This window comes from Callorhinchus milii, unplaced genomic scaffold (genome assembly GCF_018977255.1).
Source record: "Callorhinchus milii isolate IMCB2004 unplaced genomic scaffold, IMCB_Cmil_1.0 Scaffold2, whole genome shotgun sequence".
In the NCBI taxonomy this organism is placed as follows: Eukaryota; Metazoa; Chordata; class Chondrichthyes; order Chimaeriformes; family Callorhinchidae; genus Callorhinchus; species Callorhinchus milii.
In genome coordinates, this window is record NW_024704743.1 from 14,057,530 (window position 1) to 14,079,424 (window position 21,895).

The 21,895-nt window shown below is 41.3% G+C and overlaps 1 protein-coding gene across 13 annotated transcripts in view; it reads left to right on the forward strand.

The window, feature by feature from the left end:
- The window catches only part of lrrfip2 (leucine rich repeat (in FLII) interacting protein 2), a 91,247-nt gene that overhangs the window by 40,397 nt on the left and 28,955 nt on the right, over window positions 1-21,895 (forward strand). For 4 of the 13 annotated variants that reach the window (XM_042331840.1, XM_007904046.2, XM_042331843.1 and 1 more), the window contains exons 5-18: window positions 97-147; window positions 1,963-2,022; window positions 4,565-4,615; window positions 5,009-5,074; window positions 5,338-5,406; window positions 8,362-8,409; window positions 8,518-8,565; window positions 8,677-8,724; window positions 8,838-8,882; window positions 8,981-9,025; window positions 12,184-12,240; window positions 12,361-12,414; window positions 13,702-13,770; window positions 14,972-15,085. The exons of 4 other annotated variants lie outside the window; for them this stretch is intronic. In XM_042331840.1, the coding sequence (XP_042187774.1) occupies window positions 97-147; window positions 1,963-2,022; window positions 4,565-4,615; window positions 5,009-5,074; window positions 5,338-5,406; window positions 8,362-8,409; window positions 8,518-8,565; window positions 8,677-8,724; window positions 8,838-8,882; window positions 8,981-9,025; window positions 12,184-12,240; window positions 12,361-12,414; window positions 13,702-13,770; window positions 14,972-15,085 (825 nt within the window). The remainder of the gene's footprint in view (window positions 1-96; window positions 148-1,962; window positions 2,023-4,564; window positions 4,616-5,008; window positions 5,075-5,337; window positions 5,407-8,361; window positions 8,410-8,517; window positions 8,566-8,676; window positions 8,725-8,837; window positions 8,883-8,980; window positions 9,026-12,183; window positions 12,241-12,360; window positions 12,415-13,701; window positions 13,771-14,971; window positions 15,086-21,895) is intronic. 5 more of the 13 variants (XM_042331839.1, XM_042331837.1, XM_042331838.1 and 2 more) reach the window with 5 other exon arrangements.

The window sequence follows — 21,895 nt, forward strand, 5'->3', positions numbered from 1 at the left end:
TTTCTCTTCTCCCAGCATGTTTGAATGTGACAGGTATGATTTAGTCCCTGTGTGTTGTCTTCTTTTCCTAATTTCTCTTCACTGTCTTCCTCCCAGGAGAATACAGAGCGTGCCAAGCATTCTCATAAGTCTGGCCGATATCATCTGGTTTGTAAACTCTTCTTTCTTGCTATTTCTTTACTTCCATGAGTCCCAACTATTTTAATTTATTTTCTGTTTTATTGTGTGTTATTGAGCAACTGTGGATAATGAATCTTATTGCAGTTCTAGCAGCCAAAGGGTTAGCACTTCGGATCAGCCGTGCTGATCAGTTTTAACTTACTATGTAATTTGGTATGTGTGCCATTTTCTGTCCACCCACTTTTATTAGTGAGACATGCCACTGTTATTATGTGCTTCACTCTGATGTAGGGGTCTACTTTGCAATTTTCTCAATTGGATAGAAACTCTATTTGATTGTTCCTGTTTGCGAGTATGGCAAGTCCTGTAATTTCCAAGATTAGCAAATTCATTGACAAAGTACTGGGAACAAAAACAGACATTTGCATTTTACTCTTTATTCTTTTTTGTTTTACAAACTTTTTGCCAGCTTTCGTAAATTGAAATTGCATTTGTGAATGTCCCAAGTTAGCCTGCTTTTAACACGATGCCATTCGGGTTGCAGTTAGCATTTTGAATTGTATTTGGGAGTATTTCAGAGCTGATTCTAAAAATAATTCAGACTGTCCACAAGTAGAACACTGATAACGGCAATGTGGCTTCATTACTTAAAGTAATATTGTTCTTATTTTATCTGTTACTGGATATATTTTAAACTAGTTCTGTGTGAGTTAAAGATTTCATTTGAGATTTGCTCGTAGAATGGAATGGTATAACTAGAAGCTGACTTGGAGGAGGTACGATTCTAGCCTCTGATGTCTTGGTTTTAGCCAGTAACACAATTTTGTTATAAAATTTAAGATCATGCAGCATTGTGAAATTATAGCTGATCTGAAGTTCAAACCCTTCGGCTGCTAGAACTGCACAAGATGCATCATCATGTTCTACGTACATATATATACCACCAATTCATGGAAATTTCTCTTTCTCTAGAATGGAATGTACACTTAGAGGGTCACAGCTTGCTTACCTAATTATGAAGAATATTAGGTGCAGGTTGGCAAGAACCAATACTTCCTGGAGTTTAACCAGCTTAAAAACTCACAACTTACCATCGAGAGCACTGCCTGCCTTTCTAGCTAAGACCATCCTGCCTTTCAGGGTGTTGGCTTGCAGGGTTAACAGGAGCCGAGTGGGAAGAATCCCTGCTCCCAGTAAATTCTGCTCCCAGAATAAATTGGGATGTTTATAAGGGAGACAGATACTTGGGATCAAAGGGTAATAACATGTAGAGAAGAGATGGAGAAATGGCTGTCAAAATGGCTGACTTCTGAGTCTTCAAGTTGCCACCACCATCCCTTCCCTGTAGCGAGTAGGGAGCGACACTGTTGACTTCATGATCTGGAAGTCATCAAATTTAGCTTCCTCTGGCTTCCTGTTTGTCAGCCTTCTGTCAAAATTGACATCTTGCACGTTGCTCTCTACTCACTATAGGGACGGAGTGATAGAGACAACGTGAGGACTCATCTTTCTGCCAGAATGAACAGTGAATGTGGAAGCATTGAGCGCAAGCGCTTGAGCCTTTTCATAGTGCTGCTTGAGATTTTATATATGGGCCTAGACAGTGGGTGTCAATGGGCTAGTCAACGAGTGTTGTCCAGCAACTTTTCCCTCCCTGCCCTCTCCCCATCCTTTCTGGTCAGACTTATCTGTTTATGATTTAAATAACATACTTGTGATTTGAATTGTGAAATATGCAAATCTCCACCCTGAGTAATATTTTGGGAGGTTTAAAGCAGATTAATATTTTTGTTAAGGTTTTTACGGATTGAGTGCAGATTATAATCTGTTTTTTGTTCAAAGCACACCTCCAGTGATCTGGGCGGATCCTACAGAAGCAGTTCAAGGCGAAAAGACTATGTGGTTTGTGCAGTAGCAATTTATGTTAGGATACCAAGGAGCATGCATTAAATTGATTGCGGCCAATAATGATTCACAGTAAAAGAATTTCTGCAAGTTGTATGTGTGTGTTTTTTTATCTCTCCATTTTTACTAACTTGAGTGGTTCTGAGCTGGCAAGACTGAATTTCTTGAAAATCACATCATGCATACTTTATGGAGTCCTGTAGCTTAGTGGTTAGAGCACTCGCCTCACAAGCAAGAGGACCTGGGTTCGATTCCCGGGCAATGTGAAACCATGGGCATGTTTCCTTATTCCATATGCCCCTGTTTATCGAGCTTTTCCGGAGGCAATCATCCCTTCAAAAAATAAAAATTTTAATTTGGTCACTTAATCCACGACTGTTTATGGGACACTGCTGTGAGCAATTGGCTTCTGCGTTTTGCCCACAAAACATGCAATCAATTCACATTACAGTATATTAGAACATTTGCCGCGCAAGCGAGAGACCTGGGTTTGATTCCTGGCAGGGCGAAAACTTGGGCAAGTTTCCTTACTCCACATGCCTGATAATGATCCCTCAGGAAATAAATAAACAAAATAAGAATTTGGTCACTCAATCCATGACTGTTTATGGGACACTGCTGTGTGCAATTGGCTGCCACGTTTTGCCCACAAATATACAGTCAATTCACTTTACAGTATATTCTGTGGAGTACTTTGAGTCGTCTAGAAGACGTGAAATGTGCTATAACAAAAGCAAGGATTATTATTCTGTGAAGCGCTATGAGACGTCCCAAAGACGTGTTAAGGCACTATATCAAATGCAAGGATTATTATTATTAATATTTGTGAAGCTCACTTACAGTAACATGCACAATCTCCTTTTGTTTAACCTTTAATACTGGGTCTCTATCCCCAACCACTCAAAATAATACTGTAGTGTGATTCAGTATAATGCCTTGACACTGAACAAAACAACTACCCCTCTGGAAATAATGAACTCTATTCAGAGGAATACATCAGGTTGAGGCTCTCTTAGTAGTCTTATCTTCCTGCATTATTTCTATGGCTACCATTCATGGTCCAGTGGATTAATGTTTCAAATAGCTATGTTGTGGCTCTTAGCTGGTTTGATATTTCTTCACACAGATGCTTGACAAAAAATGGACTACACTTCCCCAGAAGGCCATAGAGGCAGAATGCATTGGAAGGGCAGGGATTCTAATCACTCAGCTCCCATTAACCCTGCAAGCCAAAGCCATAACTGATAGGGTATATTGTGTATTGTGGTACTCCAGAAGTTTAACCACCTAAAACAGCATAACTTGCCATTGAGAGGACGGTTTGGCAAGGTTTTCCGCTGTTTGTCCAGGAAGGACCACCCTATCAGGACCACCCTACCACCATTGGGAGCTGAGTGATTAGAATCCCTGCCCTTCCAAGACCTGCTGATGAGCCAGGCTGACTGGACTGACATCAGCAGCATCCTGGAATACTACAGACCTACCTGGCTCAGGAACTACCAAGATTCCAACATTCTGTTCCTAAGCATGTCACGTTGGTGCTGGCTCAGCTCCAAGGAAACCTTGCTTACCTTTATCTTCTCCTTTTCCACCAACGGATAGTCAAACTGATCATGCAATTCTCTGGTGAACCTCAACTGCCATCACACACAGGTGGAAGCCCATCATGGTGCTTTAAGCCCTTACCTAAATAGTTTTATACAATATAATTGTAATTCCTTCAGAATCGTTTTAAGTTGCTTAAAGCAAAAAAAATGATGGCGTCTAGCTTAATTACTGAAATGTTTGGCCTCTGCTCAAAAGCCCACTGCTTCATTTCTTGCCAGCAGGCATGTTCAAGAAGCTATTTTCTTTCTGAAGGGAATTTCTCTTGTCCAGCAAAAGAGTATCTTATAATTGTCGCTTGTGTGGTCGATTTTCCATTAACATGCACTGAGAACTGATTGGTGAATGTTTTCTTGAGTGTGTTGTTCATTACGTGGCAAAATACTTTGCATTTCTTTGTTCTAAGAGAGCTGAAAGCAAAGCTTGGAGTGTTTTATAATCATCATTGAAACGGCTTATTTTAACTTACACTGGAAGTTTCTCTCTGCAGTCGACCTGTGTGGGGTGAAGCACCTATATTGGGAATATGATGGCTTCCCAACAAATTGAATGTGCACCTACATGAAGTGGAATTTTGTGTCTGGTGCTGATTGACTGCATGTTGGGTTGTGTTAGATTGCTTCTCATAGAATGGACTGAGTTCTTTTGTTCTTGAGACTTTCCTCACTAAAGTGCACCACCTTTAGGCTAAACATAGAGTATTGGTGATTGTACAGTGGAATTTGTGGCTTGAACATCTGACCTCAGTGTTCAAGGAGTAAACCGATTCACCAGGCCTTTGGTTTTGTGATTCGTTGAGGTGTTAGGTGGAAGAATGCAACCGCATGTGCTGACGTTTTATGTCTCATTGATATTTCTTAATTCACTCATCTGTCTGTCTTCTATCATTTCTTGCTCATCTTTTGATCTAATTTTCCTTTTCATTGGTTTATAGTCTTCTGATGTAAAGGACAAGTCATCCCAGTTCAAGAAACTCTCCCAAGCTGTATGCAATCACTGCTTTGTTGTTATCTTGGCTGCATGGGGTGTTTTATCTGTGCGTGTGTGTGTATGTGTGCGTGCGCGTGTATGCTTCGAAAGAAAGGCTCAAATTGTCTTTCAAAGATGGGCACTAGCCACAAATGCAAGTTACTATTCACCATGTGGAAGTTTTTAGATTGCATAGTACAATGGCACCCTTTCTGGAGAACTTCATCTGAAACATGTGTTCAGATTATTCAGCTGTTACCGTTTTCTCAATGTTTCTATTCTTCCACATTTAAGTTTATTTAAGAGGGCCAGGGTGGAGGGCAAGAGCAGGCATTTGGTTGTGCTGCATGGGTTATGTACATATTTGGCTCCTTTTATAACGATTCTTTAATTTGCTTTTCACTCTCAGAACTCAGTTTACAGTGATCGCCTCGCTGCCAAGAAGACGCTCTCTAGTTCTAATAAAGACCTACTGGTTAGTTGAGCGGTGCTATATCTGTTTGTTAAATGAGGCAAAGTCCCCAAGCTTCTGTGAAACACTGGGACCCTGAGATGGATTTATTTTTGTCTGCCTCGTACAATGCTTTAGCGAGGACAAGCATCGTTCTCAATTAGTCGTCTTAATGATGGTGTTTATGCTGGAGTTGTGATAATATTGAGATTTGTTTTGACTTGATTCTATGTGATTTGGCAACGGTGCTATATGCATTCATACGTTCTATGATTTGCTTTTTGCAGAGTGGAATGTACTACGATCAAAGAAACTACAGCACCCTGCGTAACTCTAAACTGCACTCCTACAGTCGGGTCTGTCCTTTTATTAGTTTCACAATGATTCATGCAGACTGGCCTTGGTGTTTTTGGAGATCGCCTTCAAACTTGTTTTGTATTTTGTTTTGCTTTAACCCTTTTCAGTCCTGAAAAGTTTTTGGTTTCCCACCTGACGTCAAGCTTTATAAATCTCAGGATTTGCTTGAGAAATATTTCCTTTGATCCTGCATTTAATAATTAGTACTGTGCATGTGCCATTGTGGACTGCATGTAAATGTTCTCTCCATGTTTATTTTGGTGAAGATATTTTGTAAAATATTGAATATAGTTCAAAATGTCCCAAAAAGCAATGATTTTGCTTAAATGATGGCTTTTGTATAACTTTTGTCATTGCGTCCACCACTTGAGCTGGTAGAATGGCCTCCAGCACTGTAAACCTTCTAAAAGTGGATGACTTGGGAGTCCAACTTACTATTTCTCCACTAATTCCACATGAACTGTGTTTTTACTGTCCAATCTGAAACTAAGCCACCCAGATCAAGAATGACTAAGAGCTGTGCTGAGTTAGTTGACATCAACACACGATTTTAATACCCTGGCTTGGGAGTGGGAAAAAATGACCAGGATTTTTGCTTCTGATTGTTCTCCTGTGATTGTTTCTGGAGAGTGCTATGTGTGGCAGATGCCAGCTGAGGACCAGATCAGGTTCTATCAGTGTCCTATCAACCGCTGAACAGCGTTCAGTGTCCAGGCTTGCACATGAAGAATGGGTGAAGTCTCAGAGGTCAATTTCCTCCTATGGAGCCTCACCCCAAATTGTGTTGACATCCTGTACGCTTGATGACAAGCTATAAATAATCAGACTAACCAGTTGATTGTCATATTCTTTATCATTACATTTGGGGAGGGGGGTGGGGGTTTGGTGGGGGAGGTTAATTTCAATACAAATTGTGGACAAATGCAGCCTTTAGTTGTCTTTTCCCTCTTCTCCTCCTGCTGATATTTTGTTTTTTGTAACTAGAAAAGTGCAAAAAGCCTGCCAGAGGATTGCCCTCATCATTAACTACATGTGGTAATTGAAGCATAAACAAGCATATTCAGCTAGAAATGGTGCTTCAGTGCTGTCACTTTTTACTATTGTCAGTGAAATTGTCACACCCCTCCTTCCCCCAGCAGCCCGTCATGCTCCGTCACTGTCAAACACTCTGGGACGCTACCCTGTGTGAGGGGTGCTCTATTCAATACAAAATTAAATTTGTAAAGCACCTTTCATGTCAAGGAGGACGTCCCAAGGTACTGGACAGTCAAGGATTTGGACCTAAGCAGGAAGGTTTGGGATCAGCGAGGGTGGAGGGTAGGAGGGAAGACCGAAGGCGCAGTTGAAGAGGAAGGTCTTGAGATGTGCCTTGAAGGAGGCAAGAGATAGAGCGAGGCAAAAGGAATATGGGATGGAGTGGCAAAAGGTGTTGGTAGCGAGGCTGAAGGGCCGACCGACAACGGTGGGGCACGCCGGGCGGGGGATGTGGAGCAGGCCAGAGCCTGCTGAATGGAGTGCGTGGACAGGTTGATAAGGGGTTACCAGGTCGGAGAGGTAGGAGGGGGCAATGCCATGGAGGGCCTTGAAGGCGAGGACTAGAATTTTGAACTCTATCCTCTGAGGGATGGGGAGCCAGTGGAGCCGGGCGAGGGTGGATGTGCGGGAGAGAACATGAATATAAATGCGAGTTGTTGTTGATAACAAAATACTTTCACCCAGAGTAAAACATTCCTGCCCCATTCTTCTCTTTCCTCCTCCTCCCATTTTGTTTTTCTATTTGCTCCCTTTCATATATTTTCTCACTGAATTATTTTTTTGGAAATTAATCCTAATTCATTTGTTTTGTTTTTAAAGTACTGTACAATGCTGTACAGTACTTTAACACGGACCAGAAATCCTTGGGCTGGATATCCTTGGGCAATTAAGAGGAATGTGTTGATGTGCTAACTTTAGTTTGGAACACACGGCTCTAGCACTTTGGCTCACAATTATGCTTGCAACGCTTCTTAAGGGCAATATTTAAGACCTTTTCTGATGAATATTAAGGAATCTGTATTTTTTTTTCTGTCATCAATTTGGGAACACTTCTGTAGGACGACATTGCATTTTAATGTAATATTAAGTTTCTGATCAAACCATACAATTCCCTAGATACTACTAATTAGTCATCACCTTCGGTTCCTTTCTGAAGGATATCCTGCAAAGCTATGTGCTTTTTTATTTGCAATCTTGTAAACTGCAGAAATCATAAGAATACACTTAGTCCTGATCAAAATCTGCAGTTTCAGCAGTCAGAGAGTCTAGAATGAGTTCCTCCAGAACTGCTGTGAACTGCAAACTTCACCATCCAGAGGAAGGACTGTGCCTTTCACAGGGAGAATAGGACCCTCAACTTGTAGCCATAATACAAGTCCTGCCCTTTCTGTAATTTGTCATTAGTGTTGTATTGCTCGTGACCTGGGCTAATAGAAAAGTGTGGAAATATTTGCCAAAAATGCGGGACATTTTGGCAAATTTAGCAGTGGAGTTTTAACAGGGGTGGGCACCAGCAAGGCTACAGGAGCTCACCACCTCCAGCCTTTCTCAGAGTCTGGCACCGCACACAGACGAGTGAGTGAGACACACTCATAGAATGAGAGACACACACTCAGAGACCCAGAGAGAGACACAGACACACAAACACGCATACACAGACACACTCACACAGACACTCACAAACACATAGAGACAGATACACACACATGGACTACATGTTTAGCTCGTTTGCAGCAGAGGAGGGCATTTGTAGCGGATTCCACTGAAAAAGTGCGGCCGCACTTTTCTGTTGGCCCAGATTATGACCCAGCACTTTCAGTGTATTAAATCCATTGATCTAAATGGTTATAGTAATTGCATGATTAATTTTGAATGCACAATTGTAATTAATTGAGATTTTTCCTCCATTTCCAATACAGCCTTCTTCATTATATAGTGATCCAATAGCAACAACAAAAAGCTATAGGGTTAGTATCACCTGCTTGACACCAGGTCTCATTCTATTGGAAAATATTTGCCTGTTTTACAATTCATTTAAAAAAATGTTCATTCAAGTTTTTTTATTTTCATCACAGCCTTATTCACTGTATAGTGATCCGATAGCAACAACAAAAAGCTATAGGGTTAGTATAAATGCTTGACACGGGTCTCATTCTATTGGACTAAATTGTTTGCTTATTTTACGATTAATTAAAAAACTATTCATTTAAGTTTTTGTTTTATTTTCAACACAGCCTTCTTCACTATATAGTGATCCAATAGGAACAACAAAGAGCTATAGGGTTAGTATCACTTGCTTTACACAGGTTCTCGTTCTGTTGGACTAAATTGCTTGCCTGATTTACCATTAATTACAAAAAATGTTCATTCAAGTTTTTTTGTATATTCAACACAGCCTTCTTCACTATACAGTGATCCAGTAGCAACAACAAGTTATAGGGTTAGTATAATTTCCTTGGACAGAACTTATTGTCCTATATACGTTGCTACAGTACCTGTGACTTTTAATGGGAATAAATTCATCCTTTTTTTCCCTAGGCATCTTCTAATTTGGGCACTGGCCTATATCGAAGTCAGAGTTTGGTTGGTATATTGCAATTGCATGGGCTGTGGTGGTATTTTGCAAGGCTCTGTAGGGGATAAGAGCAACAATAACTTTTGTGCAACTTAATTTCTTTAAAAAATCTTGTAACTTCCCCAAGCTTTCAATAACATTTTACAGTGTCTACCAATGCAGAGTCCAATTTAAATGGTTTCATGTTAGATCACTTTAAGCCAATGATCTAATTCTAAATTTGAAAGCTGTTGTTTGTAGTGCTGCATTCGTACTTTATCGTGCATTGTGGAACAAAGGACTGTTGAAAGGCAAACTTCAAGTGATTGACTCAAAGATGAGTAGTGTTGCAGTGAAAAGGCATTTGAGTAAACCTTAAACTTTAGGGTAATTCAAAGAATACTCTTATACATTAAATCCTATAAAAGACTGAGAAAATTGAACAACGGCTAAGAAATTCAAATAAAAAGTTAACTTGTAATATTGCCAGAAACGTTCTGCAGCATCTGGAAGACGGTCACAAAAGCACTTGCACTAGGCCTCTTAGAATTCCCTGTTTCCCTTTACATTTTCTATATTGCCTTCTAATTGTGCTGCTTCTTAACAGGATCCATTAATATAGATAATGAGTTTTAAATAGGGATTCCTGGAAATACATTCAGGCTGCCTTGCAGGAATCCTGCAATCTACTTCAGTGAGGGTTGGAGTGGGGTTCCCGCAGAACATGGTTCCATTTATAAAGAAGATGCTCTATGTGACAGCCTGTGCCTTCTGCGTATCCTCTGTTTCAGCATTGTTGGTCATCTATTCAGCAACTACACCTGGAAACTTCAAAACACTCTACCTCAATCCCTCTGCCTTGCTCCCTCCTTGCTCATCTTCAGATTGTACCTGAAGACCTTCTTCCGACTATACCTATGGTCACCTCCCCTCTCTCCCCGGCTTGGAGTCGAGCGAGCTCTGCCAGTGTTGAATGCTCTGAGATGCTACTCCGCATTAAGGCCATGATATAAATGCAAGTTGTTGTTTATCAACAAGTCTCACTGAACGAACACCTCAAATTAAACTGCATTGTTGAGAAGGCAATGTCCTTGTATTGCTATACTCACTGTGCTAATTTTAAACTGCACATGATAGGATTCATGGAGCAAACAGTTTATCAAGTGTCTACCAATTCCCAGTTGGTAGTGAAGTGTTCGAGAAATGCCTGAGAGCAAACGTCATTAACACTGCTCTAATAGCATATTTGCTTTTAATAATAATAATAATCCTTGCATTTGATATAGCGCTTTTCACGTCGGGAGGACGTCCCAAAGCGCTTCACAGAATATACTGTAAAGTGAATTGACTGTATATTTGTGGCGAACGCGGCAGCCAATGCGCACAGCAATGTCCCACAAACAGTCGTAGATTGAAAATGACCAATTTATTATTGTTTTTGGTTTTGGAGGGATTATTATTAGACTTGTGGAGTAAGGAAACTTGCCCAAAGTTTCGCCCTCTGCCTGGAATTGAACTCAGGTCTCTCGCTTGCAAAGCGAGTGCTCTAACCACTGAGCTACAGGACTCCACAAAGGCTTTAAGGCTGAACAAGACAGTTGTGTTGTAAATTGGATAATATTTTGTGACAATGTTTTTTTCTTACCATTTCTTAGCATTTCAGAGTGTCCCGAGTTTGACAAATTCTTAAGTTGAGTTTTATATTCGAAGCTTTATTTTTTGTTCTTTTAAGAACTAGAGAAAATGCAAGGCTTATTATTGTAGAAAATCTGGCTTCAAAGTTGAGACTGAATTCAACAATTTGTGAAATGCTATACAAATAAGAGTAATCTAGACCCAGGTGGACTTTCTCCCCTTGCATTTCATTTGAATGAAATATACACACTCCAGTCAAATGGAGGAACACTATTTGAGATACCATCTCCTTGAGAGTTAAGTACCATATCGTAGCCTCTGAGGTCAGGTATTCTTCCCCACCTTCGCTATCTTTTTGTAACTTTCAACTAGTATACAGCCGCTCTCTCTTCCAAAATCCCTCCCACCTCTTGCCTCTCCTAGATCTTGCTACAAACCTATCTCTTAGTTCATTACCTCATCACCTTTCTCCCTATCTTCTTCCACTTTGACCAGTGTCCCACACTATCTATGTAAAGTGTCCTGAGATGTTCACTGTGAAAAGCGTTCTATGCAGGTACAAGTTGTTATATTCTACCTCATTCCTTGAAAGTAGTTCAGCCACCACATGTGGACGTTTCTCCTCATTTCTCTTTCTGAACTGGTGCATCTTGGAGCTTAATTTTTGTGTGTTCAGAGCATCTTCATGTTTCAATTCAATGTTCTACCTATCGTCAAGAACTGAGTTGTTTCAACGTGACGCTGTTTATATCAAGGATCGGAGCAAGAGATGTTGCTTTGTGGTACCAAATGGTCAAAGGCGCAATTGTCCCAAGCATTTTTTGCATTTCTCATGCTCCATTTAATGACTGAGTATTTCTTCATATTGTGTGTGTATATATAGAAGATGAAAGAATCAGATGCCTCGGTTCGGTAATCTAAATAGCTTCAGTTGAAGCAACAATTGCAAAAACACTGGAGTTTAGGGATTATGTCAGAATTGCCACCATAGGCCTCCCTTATCTGAAAATTTCTAATAATCAGGGTTTCCAGTCTGCCTGACAAAATGCTGCTTCTTTAACGTTTCTGCCTTATAATTCTCCTGTAGATTGCAAAACGTTTGGTGGAACAGTGCTATTTTCATATCACCTTCAGCACGCCTTTGTCCAACATTTGCAAGGTGTTTTTACTGACTAACTCAAAGTGGCTTGTTTCTTGTCTGGCTCATTTTGTAAAAAAATTAAACCTGAATTTTATGGGCAATTCATTCTCTTCCTAAAAACAATATTAGTTTTAATTAATACAGCTGTGTGCATAAGTACTTTATCCCAAAACATTGCACATCATGAGATATACTGATATTATCCAAATACAGCGATTTGAATTAAAAATTGCTGCATTGTTTGAGGAAATGAATAATCAGTTAAAAGCTTGTATTTTACTTGTGCAAACTTTTTACATAGAGAAAGTTTAATTATAGGGGTAATGCTATTAACCTGAAGGTGGAATGACTGACAGAATTCAGATAGTTCATATGACAATTAAGCTTTTGGCCAAAAATCTTTGTTCATAGGCATCGCTGCGTGACACGGGACTCTATCATCGAGACCCGAAATACAGTTCAAGAACTGTAAGTTTTGTCTTTGGACCTTGTGTGCAACGTGTTTTATCTAAAATGTTTCCTGTTTTTAGACCATGGTGGTGGTGGTGGTGTTTTTTTTTAAAAAAAACAACTTCACTTTTTCCACAGCCATCCGAGTACAGCTATTCCTTCCGATCGAGCTCAGCAAGGAGCAGCCCACTGGTGAGAGGGGATGATTACTGATGATATTCAGAATAACGTTAACAGTAAATGAATTTTGTGTGGCTGTACTTAATGCAGTGCAACAAATAGTGAGTAAGTAAAGTAAATCGCAGGTTGATAGGACGAAAATGTATTTGGTGGTAACAAACATCCTTATGTTAGTTGAAAGAATGCACTGTGCACTATTGCTTTGCTTTGATATGAAGATCTGGGCGTTGACACTGGCATAGCAGCAACCTAAACTGCGTGTAAATTGTAGAACAGGAACAGCTCTGCTTGAGATATAGGACAGGTGTTCCTAACTGGTGCTAGCCATTCTTATATATCTCCCCTTCTTTCTGCAATGATCCTTGCCTTGGGTGCAGTGCAACAGAGTGGGAGTGACTTCCTGAAGGGGGAGACGGTGACATACACTCACGTGGTTCACCCACCCTTACTGGCTCCCGATTTGATGAGTAGACTCATAGGTGAGATTGGTGACCACAGAATCGTACCCCAGCACAAATCCTCTTGAAGCAAGGAAGATAAATCATTGTGAATAAGAAGATATGCACCAATAGAGTCTACAAGAGTTTTTCAAGGGCCTGTTTACATGGTATATTAAATCTGGAATGAGTATGGGAAAGGTTTTAATGCTTTGCTGACTTACTGTATTGTATCATCACTGATTTGTGCATATACTGACACAAATAGGATTGGTAGAAACCAGGATTAGGAGCACACCTGTTGCCAATGAAAGTTCCATTCCGTTTGTTAAATGTGAAATGCTCTCCTGCAGTTGAGATTGTTTTGTCTAATGGGATGTGGTTCTTTCCTGGTTCTTCTATTTGCCCCCAATAGATTGACTCGAGCTATAATGTGAGGAGGCACATGTTCACACCGCTATTAACTTTACACGGTAGTTCCAAGTATGGTTGAGTTGGTTTCTTCTGTGTTGTGATCCTCCCCATAAGTGTTTTGTTTTTGGACACCTGGCTATCTGACACATGCAGAAACCCATCAACATGCTTAAGAGTATCCAAACAAACAGAGTTCTGTATGTAAGGTCAGGATTGACTTACTTCTGGTTATTGCCATGACTGGCTCTGAAAAATCCCGTTAGAAACTACACTTCAGGCATTGTTGAGTTTGGTACTGTTTAGAAATCCGCTATGTGATTGCTGCATTTCTGAAGAGAGTGACCAGCTCGGTTTACCGCTTACTACCCTGTGTCTGGAGCTGCTTCAGATAGCCATTGTGTGAGAAGGTTTTTGTCTGTCATAACTCGTGTACTTTAAACGTTTATAGAATTCAGATGATGAAACGCTGAGCACAGTGTCCCAGGATGGCCTCAGTCGTGGCCGCCGTGACAGCGTGGTAAGCTCTCTGTGCATGTCAGCATGTTTTGGATCTGAGCTGCTGCTAATAATGTTTTCCACTTCACGAGAGATTATTGTCGTGTGTAGAGGAAGCTGAGGTGGTGAAACTTGGCAAACGTCTTTTTAAAAGATTAAATTTCCATCCCAAATTGCCTGATTGAGGGGCAGTACCTCAGTGTTTTGCTAAGCAATTGCAAAATATTGCCCTGCTTATTGTTTATTTGCTAATATTTGGGTGATTAAGACATCTATAGAGACTAAACAGAATTCACCAGCAGCCGATAGTGGCAAAAGAGGTGTACTGCACAGATCTTTTCCTTGCGCTAAATGCAATATATTGCAATTTGAGTGCCATGTGATCAGTCTCTGAGCTTAAAGTTTAAAAAATATTTTATACAGTTCTTTTCGTGTTCAGTGAGAGCTCCTTCAGGGCCCTTGCATTACAATGGTTGCTGAATCCATCGTCCACATAGCAGTGGATTAGTGGATGACATCCCTTTACTTACTTTTCAGTATTAAACCTATTGGTGCAAATCCAGGATGTAACCTCCAACCTGACTTCCAAGTGAGGCAGAGACTCCCTTGTAATTTACATATTTCAAATCTGAAATGTGAAGGAGTTGCACTGGAATTGCTTTATTAGTGCGTTGGAGGTTTCCTGGTTAACTCCTTCACATATGAAAGGAAGGTTCCTCTTTTCAGTTGATGTTGCAATTCTTATCATATCTGCAAAGTGTTATTATATCTGCAAAGTGTAAGGAGAAGCAGTAAATGCTTAACCCAATGACCAGGACAGGATATTGTAACAAGGTAGTGTGTGTAGGTCGGAAATGTCTCCAAGAAACAGTTGAGCTATTTGTCACTTTCAGAATTCAGTAACCTGATCAATTAGTGTCAAAGAGAGTTTCTGAGATCTAATGAGAACATAATCTCTCTGGCTTGAAGCCTCACTTTAGAGTCCTGCCCTTAATGTTAATATGTTTACTTTGTGTGTTTCACTGGTCTGAACACAACTCACACAATCTTTAGATTTCCGTGACTCATTCTGTGAAGCTCTTTGAGATGTTTCTTTTACACGAAAGGCATTATATAAATGTACGTTATTGTTGACTCTCCAGGAAACAAGCCAAATTTCCTCTTTGTACATTCTGTGTTCTCTTGCTTTTCTTCTTCACTAAACTTTTTGCTTTTCTCTGCAGTCTTCTGATTTTTCTGATCAGAGTGAGTCGATAGCTGACTACTTTAGCCGCTCAAACCGCAGGGGGAGTGTGGTATCTGATTTGGATGACTCTACTGTTCCTGACCTCTTTATTGTGAGTGAGCAGTTGTGTGCAGCATGGTTTTGCAGTGAATGGTCGAGAAGTGAAGACTGTAATATTTCTGCAACTCATCTGTTAATCGTGACTCATGACATTGATGTTGGAACAAACTGACTGAGTAAATGTATGTTTACATGTGGCTTAGTGGTTAGAGCTCTCGCCTCGTAAATGAGAGGACCTGCGTTCGTTTTCCGGCAGGGCGAAACTTTGGGCAAGTTTCCTTACACCTCACACCTCTGTTTACCTAGCAGTAAGTAGGAACCCGGTTGTTAGTCAATTGGGGGTTAGCTTTTCCAGGGGTAATAATTACTTCAAAAGTAAATATTTACATATATAAATAATTTGGTCAATCAATCCACAACTGTTTGTGGGACACTGCTGTGTGCAATTGGCTGCTGCGTTTCGCCCACAAAAATACAGTCAATTCACTTTACAGTATATTCAGTGAAGCACTTTAAGACGTCTCAAAGAAGTGATGAGGCGCTATATCAAATGCAGTGATTATTATTGTTTAGTGTGAGACCCCTTTACTTGCTAATTTCTGTAATGGTGTGAAAGACATCTCTGTGTATGCACGTTTCTGAGTTCTGTAACAGCTGTAAAAGTATGTTGAAGGGTCGTTATGTGCTCTGTTTTAAGACTCAAGCCTGTGACTGAACAGTTAAGATGTTGGCCTAATATCTCTGGTTTTGGGGCAAGTCTTGTAGCTTTTAAAATGTCTGATTTTATGTGCTCAGCCACTCTTATGGTTGATCATATTCTCCATTGCAGATGGGGAAGGGAGGGGCAGACAGAAAGAGAGAGAACAAGAGAGGAGTGACAAACTAACACATGTTTGTTGTGGTGTTAGTAGTCACATGGTTTGATTTATAGCTAATGATCTAGAGCCAGAAATGAGACCTGTTGGTGCACACATCAACCTAGGGGCATCTGTCCTCGGGCTTATTTTAGATTCGCTTCTAGCATCCAATCATTCAAGCCTTTTTTTTCCAGCACAAATCTGGTTATGTTGTTCAACATAACACTGTTATGTTGAAGATTTTTAAGTTTTCTCCCCTGAACTCACAAGAAGGCTCCTTTTTGCTGGGAGAAAATTCCATGGGTGAACTTGGACGTTTTCGTCATGCGTGAGTTTTGACTTTCAGTATTGGCATCTACACGACTGTGGAGGACATCGCATGCGAGGCTAATCCTGTCTTTATACAATGTCCCACTTGACTAACTTCAACAGACATCTCTGGATAGAGATCGGAAGTGAACTCTGTCTGATTTTTGCCCTCCCTGGACAAGGGACTTGAGGGCAATCACAGCATCCGTACTGTTTTGAGCAACTAACTCAATGCAGATTGGGATTCTAATCTGTAATGGACTGGTGTGCGCCCAGATGGTGCATTTACCTACAAGGACATGTAAAGAATCTGAATGGGTATTCGGTGCGATTGCCAGCTCTTGATGACTGCTTGGCATTTAGAATTAGGAACTAAAAGCTTGTATAGTTTAGAGCTCTTGGACTGATTTCTTAGTACAATAATTCTTTTAAACATTATTACAGTTCGTCAGTTGTTGTACTCCCTTGAAATGTGATTTGACAAAAAACTAAAATGGATCAACTTTTTGAGGAATAAAGAGACTAATGCTCCCAAATGATGATCCAATATGTATTGCAAGCATAAAGGGACCTTTTTAATGGTTGATGTAGATTTGTCATTCACATTCTGTGGTAGCAGTATTCTCTCAACGCTAGCTCCAATAAGCAGAAGTAATTGAGAGCTGTGTGCATTTATGTACAGTTGCTTAAGAGGCACCATTTACTCGCTTATTCTGATATTTTGTTTAAACAGAAACAATTGTTTATACTGGTTCATGACTTGTCCAATAATTTTAGAAGTAATGGGGGGGGTGGGGATGGGGAAGATGAGTTGGTTGGGTGGGTGGGGGATGAATGCTGAGTAGCTCTCGTGAATTTAATAGTATTGCCTTGTCAAGCTGGAAAATTGTGAATAGAGAGAGAGAGAAATATCTTGTTGGACATGGCAAGTATTAATCAGTGTCCAACATGCTTATGATAAACTGACCGTGGAAGAATGGCTCGAGAGGAAAACCATGATTACTCATTCATGTACCTTTTGAATTCATCGTGGTGGAGGAGGATAGAAGTCACTGTTGAAATTTGGGAAGAATTCCAAATGGGTCTAGGTTTACTCTTTTTATGTAGCATTTTAGAGTGACCAGAAAATTAGCAAATTGTTTAATACGGTCTTCATTTTGAAGCAGTTTTTTTGTAAGATATTTTAAGAAATCCAGAAGAACAACTTCAAAGTTAAGGAAGAATTCAATCATTTTCCAAATTCTTGGGTCTTAAATGCTATAGAAATTGAGCCCCAGGTGGAATTCTACTCCCTCCCCATCCTTGTCCTTTTTAAGTTTTGCGTGGATTTCCTCCGCTGAGCTGTGTCACTTCCATCATCAGCAGTAATTTTTGGGCTCGGTTGTTGGCCAGTGCTTCAGAGAGCCTGTGCTCCATCGTAAGGTTGCTTCCTGTTATAGCTTTGCATTGTAGACTGCTTTTGGCTATATGTATCCCAGATGGAACTTTTTTTCCAGGCATATCCCTGGAATGTGGCAAGTAAAATAAACAGTATAATGATGGTACAGCTGCTTCCTGACCCCCTGGGTTACATTCTGAGTGCAGAGATGGAGGTTTTGGTGTCTCCTGAAAGGCTGGAGAGTGTCAGCAGATGAGTGTATCAAGTGGGTGGATAATATCTGTAGTGGATGCAGCCCAGCCTTGTTTTGTGCTCAGCTGATGATCACATATGCACAACAGCAAGCTGTCATGATCCAGATTGAAATCCCTTCCAATTGGGGAGACTTTCTTTCCTGGTGCGCTGAAGCCAGTTGCAACACTTCAGTTGCCTTCCTGACTCAGATTAGATAACTCAACACAGACGAGGGACAAAACCCAAGAACTTCCTAGTCTGTGTGGCTAATAGCCACACCACATGATGCATTTGTCACTGAGTTATTGGTGAACTTCCATCTTTTTCTGTTTGAATTTACTTCCTGTTGATCATGTTTCTCTCCAACATACTTTTCTATCTTCTGTTCCTTTTCATCCTTTTTCTTTTTATTCTTTTTCCCATTTCCTTTTGTTCTCTCTTCACCCCTCTTCTAACTGTTCTAACTTATTTTTCTCTCCTAGTGTGGCTAATCATCCACAGACACAGAACTCCCCGTGTACCCTGCCTGTTATTCCTGTGGCAGCCCTGACAGTAAATGAACCTGATCATGTCCTCGCCCTGTGCCCATCAGGGTCCATAGATAAAGTTCAGAAGCAGGAACGCTGATTCATTTCTTTCTCTTTCTCTCTTCTTCCCTCTCCCTCCCCCCACCTGCTCTCCCTAAATTGGAGGTACCGGGCCAATTGTAGCATCCAACTGCTGCCCTGACTAAGACAAATGATTCTGACAATAACAAATTACATTTCACTTTGGGAGGATGTCCAAGTCTATTTGGGACGCCCTCCCGACGTGAAAGGCGCTGTGCAGAGTCCATCTCTACACTCAGAATGTTGTTGTTTATTTGCCTCAACTACTCACTGGGATAACTTTGCTATGTCACCAGGGCAATTTCCATGGCATATTTTTAATGCTCTTATATCATTTCCTCTATTTAAAAAAAACTACGAATACATTTATTTGACTCTCGCCTTGTGCACNTTTTTTTTGCAGCTTTTATTTCTTGCGCATGCTCTCCCTCTCTCTCCTTGGAAGCCAAAGCAGTGCAGATATACGCTGATCAGTAGTCATGGTGCTGAAGTGGCTTCATTGCTTCAGGGATCAAAGGCGGTGTGGAAATTTAAATTTAGTGACAGGTGACCTACTTCAGAAGTGCTGGCATCATTGTCCCTGCCGGAGTACAGTGCATTTCCTCTGAATTGTTTTGGGTTTAATGGGTCGGCAGAGTCTACTGTTCCAGCTGATCTAGGTTCTCCTGCATGAGGTGGAAGGGCTGCTGTGCTGTTCAGAAATCGAATGAGGAATAAATGAGAATTAAAGCATTCAGTTAAAATAATAGGAGGCAGTGGAGAAAGAACTAAAACAAGCGGAGGATAGGAAGTGTTATACTGTAACATCCTAGAGAATGTGAATTGAGGCTGCGAATGTACGAATACAGAAGAGAGCAAGTAAGTGTCGGTCTGTGTATTTATATCATATCATGGAGTACAGTAGCTTAGTGATTAGAGCTCTCGTCTCACAAGCAAGAGGACCTAAGTTCGATTCCTGGCAAGGTGAAACGTTGGGCAAGTTTCCTTACTCTACTCGCCTCTGTTTACCTAGCAGTAAGTAGGAACCTGTTTGTTAGTCGATTGGAGGATCACTTTTCCAGGGGTAATAATTCCTTCAAAATAAATAAAATAATTTGGCCACTCAATCCTCGACTGCTGCCACATTTCACCTACAAAATATAGTCAATTCACTTTACAGTATATTTTACACTTTACTGTGAAGCGGTTCGAGATTTGATAAGGTGCTATATCAAGTGCAAGGATTATTATTTCTTTTAAACTATCAGTGTGGCTCAGTTGGTGGTACTTTTGCCTCTGGGGCAGAAGGCTGTGGCTTCAAGCTCCTCGTCGGGACTTGTTCTCATAATACTGGGGGAGGGCTGCGTTATGTTTGCGATGAAATGTTAAACTGTCTGTTCAGGTGAACGATAAAGATCCCACACCACTATTTGAAAAGAACAGGAGTTTTCTCATCATGCCTTGGTCAACAATCTCCCTGATTATTTGGTCATTCACCTCATGGCTGATAAATGCAATTTATTCCTGTTTATAGTTGTTGTCAAAAGTAAGCACAGTACATTGTCTGTTACAACAACTATAACAGCAATAAATTATATTTATAGAGCGCCTTTCACATCGGGAGGACGTCCCAAAGCGCTAAACAGTCAGGTGTTGGGGCCCGAGCATGGGGGAGGGGTGGTGTAGGGGTGAGGGAAGGCGGAGAGGTAGGAGGGTGACTAAAGGCACGATCGAAGAGAAGGGTCTTGAGACCAGCCTTGAAGGAGGCAAGGGAGGAAGCGAGGCGATGGGACCGTGGGATGGCGTTCCAGCGTGTGGGAGCAGAGAGGCTGAAAGCCCGGCCACCAATGGTCGGGTGGGAGACATGGAACAAGCCGGAGCCTGCTGAACGGAGGGAGCGGGCAGGTTGGTAGGGAGTCAGCAGGTCAGAGAGGTAGGAGGGGGCAACGCCTTGAAAGTGAGGACGAGGATCTTGAACTCGATCCTCTGGGGGATGGGGAGCCAGTGGAGTCGGGCGAGGGTGGGAGTGATGGGGTCACGGAGCCTTGTGCGCAAGAGTACACGAGCTGCAGAGTTTTGGATGATCTGCAGCTTGTGAAGGGAAGAGTTGGGAAGGCCGATGGGAGGGAGTTTCTGTAATCGAGCCTTGATGTGATGAATGTATGGGTGAGGGTTTCGGCAGCCAGTGGTGAGGCAGTGGCGGAGTCTGGCAATGTTGCGGAGGTGGTGGTAGGCAGTGCCGGCCATGGCGTGGATGTGGGAAAGAAAGGACAGTTCGGGGTCAAACAAGACATCCAGGTTCCTGACCGGCTTAGTGAGGTGAGGATGTTCTAAGACTCTGGACAGTTGAGCGTTTGCACCTGAGCTGGGGGTTGGATTTGGGAGGGGTTAAAGCCAACAGCGGGGTGGGGGTAAATGACTGAAAGCGTAGTCAAAGAGGAAGGTTTTGAGACTGACCCTGAAGTATAATTACTGTGATGTGCTTTTATGTAAGCTACTATGAAAATGCAAGCAAAGTTAGAGAAACGACTTGGATTAGTCTCGAGTTCCTGTTGCACTGCAGGGCAATGTGCAATATTGATTCCTGGAGAGGGATAATTATATGAGCTGATCTATTTTAAAAAAAACCTGCAGGTTGTCATAATGATGAGATTTCTACTGTGAAAGCTATTTCTCTCTCTCTACCGCACACACACTTACAATAGAAACATTTATAGTTGCAGACTAATTCCTGCCGCTGTGAAATAAATGCTATGCTTTAAGCTGTGAACGTTATCTGAAGTTGGTCTTGTACGAGATTGGGTGGTCTCTGAGCCATTCAGAAATAAATCATCTTCCCATTTTAGACAGAAGCCACCTCTGTGCCTAGTTTATTTAGGAGGACAAGTCGAGATTACCTCAGTGAGTATATTTATTTGGTTATCCAAGACTTAAACAGCAGTGAAGCGCCACCACCTCTGGTGGTTGTACTCAAAACTGGAATTGAGTTAGTGCTGGGGTGAGTCGCTGCTCCTGGTGATAGAGGTCAAAGTCGACTCCTCAGTTTGGAATCCTAGGCATAACCATCTACAGTAGCTGCATTGTACAGCAGTTACACCCTGGAGGTGTGGCAAAAGGAGGTATGCTTTGAAGATTGAGTGTTTTCAAAAGGGTGAAATGGAAATCCAGCAGCAAAGTAAGTCTTCTGTTCTGGAGGTTGTTGCATTAATCCATACTCCTAGTGCCTGCTATAGGGGAGAGCATTCATTGCAAGTGGTAAACAGATTATTTTTGCAAACATTATCAATATTGAGTGCTACTTGGCCAGTTCAGCAAAGGCAAGATGTAAACCTGCCTCAACTGTGTCCTTCCAATCAGTCTCAGTGAAAGAGCACCTACTATATTGGTGTGAATTTTACAATTTCACTAACTAATCAACTTTGGCACGTGAGAGGCAGGCGATCAACATAACACAACATTACAGAAGGTTTTGTGTCTCTCGGCCAACAGACCCTGGA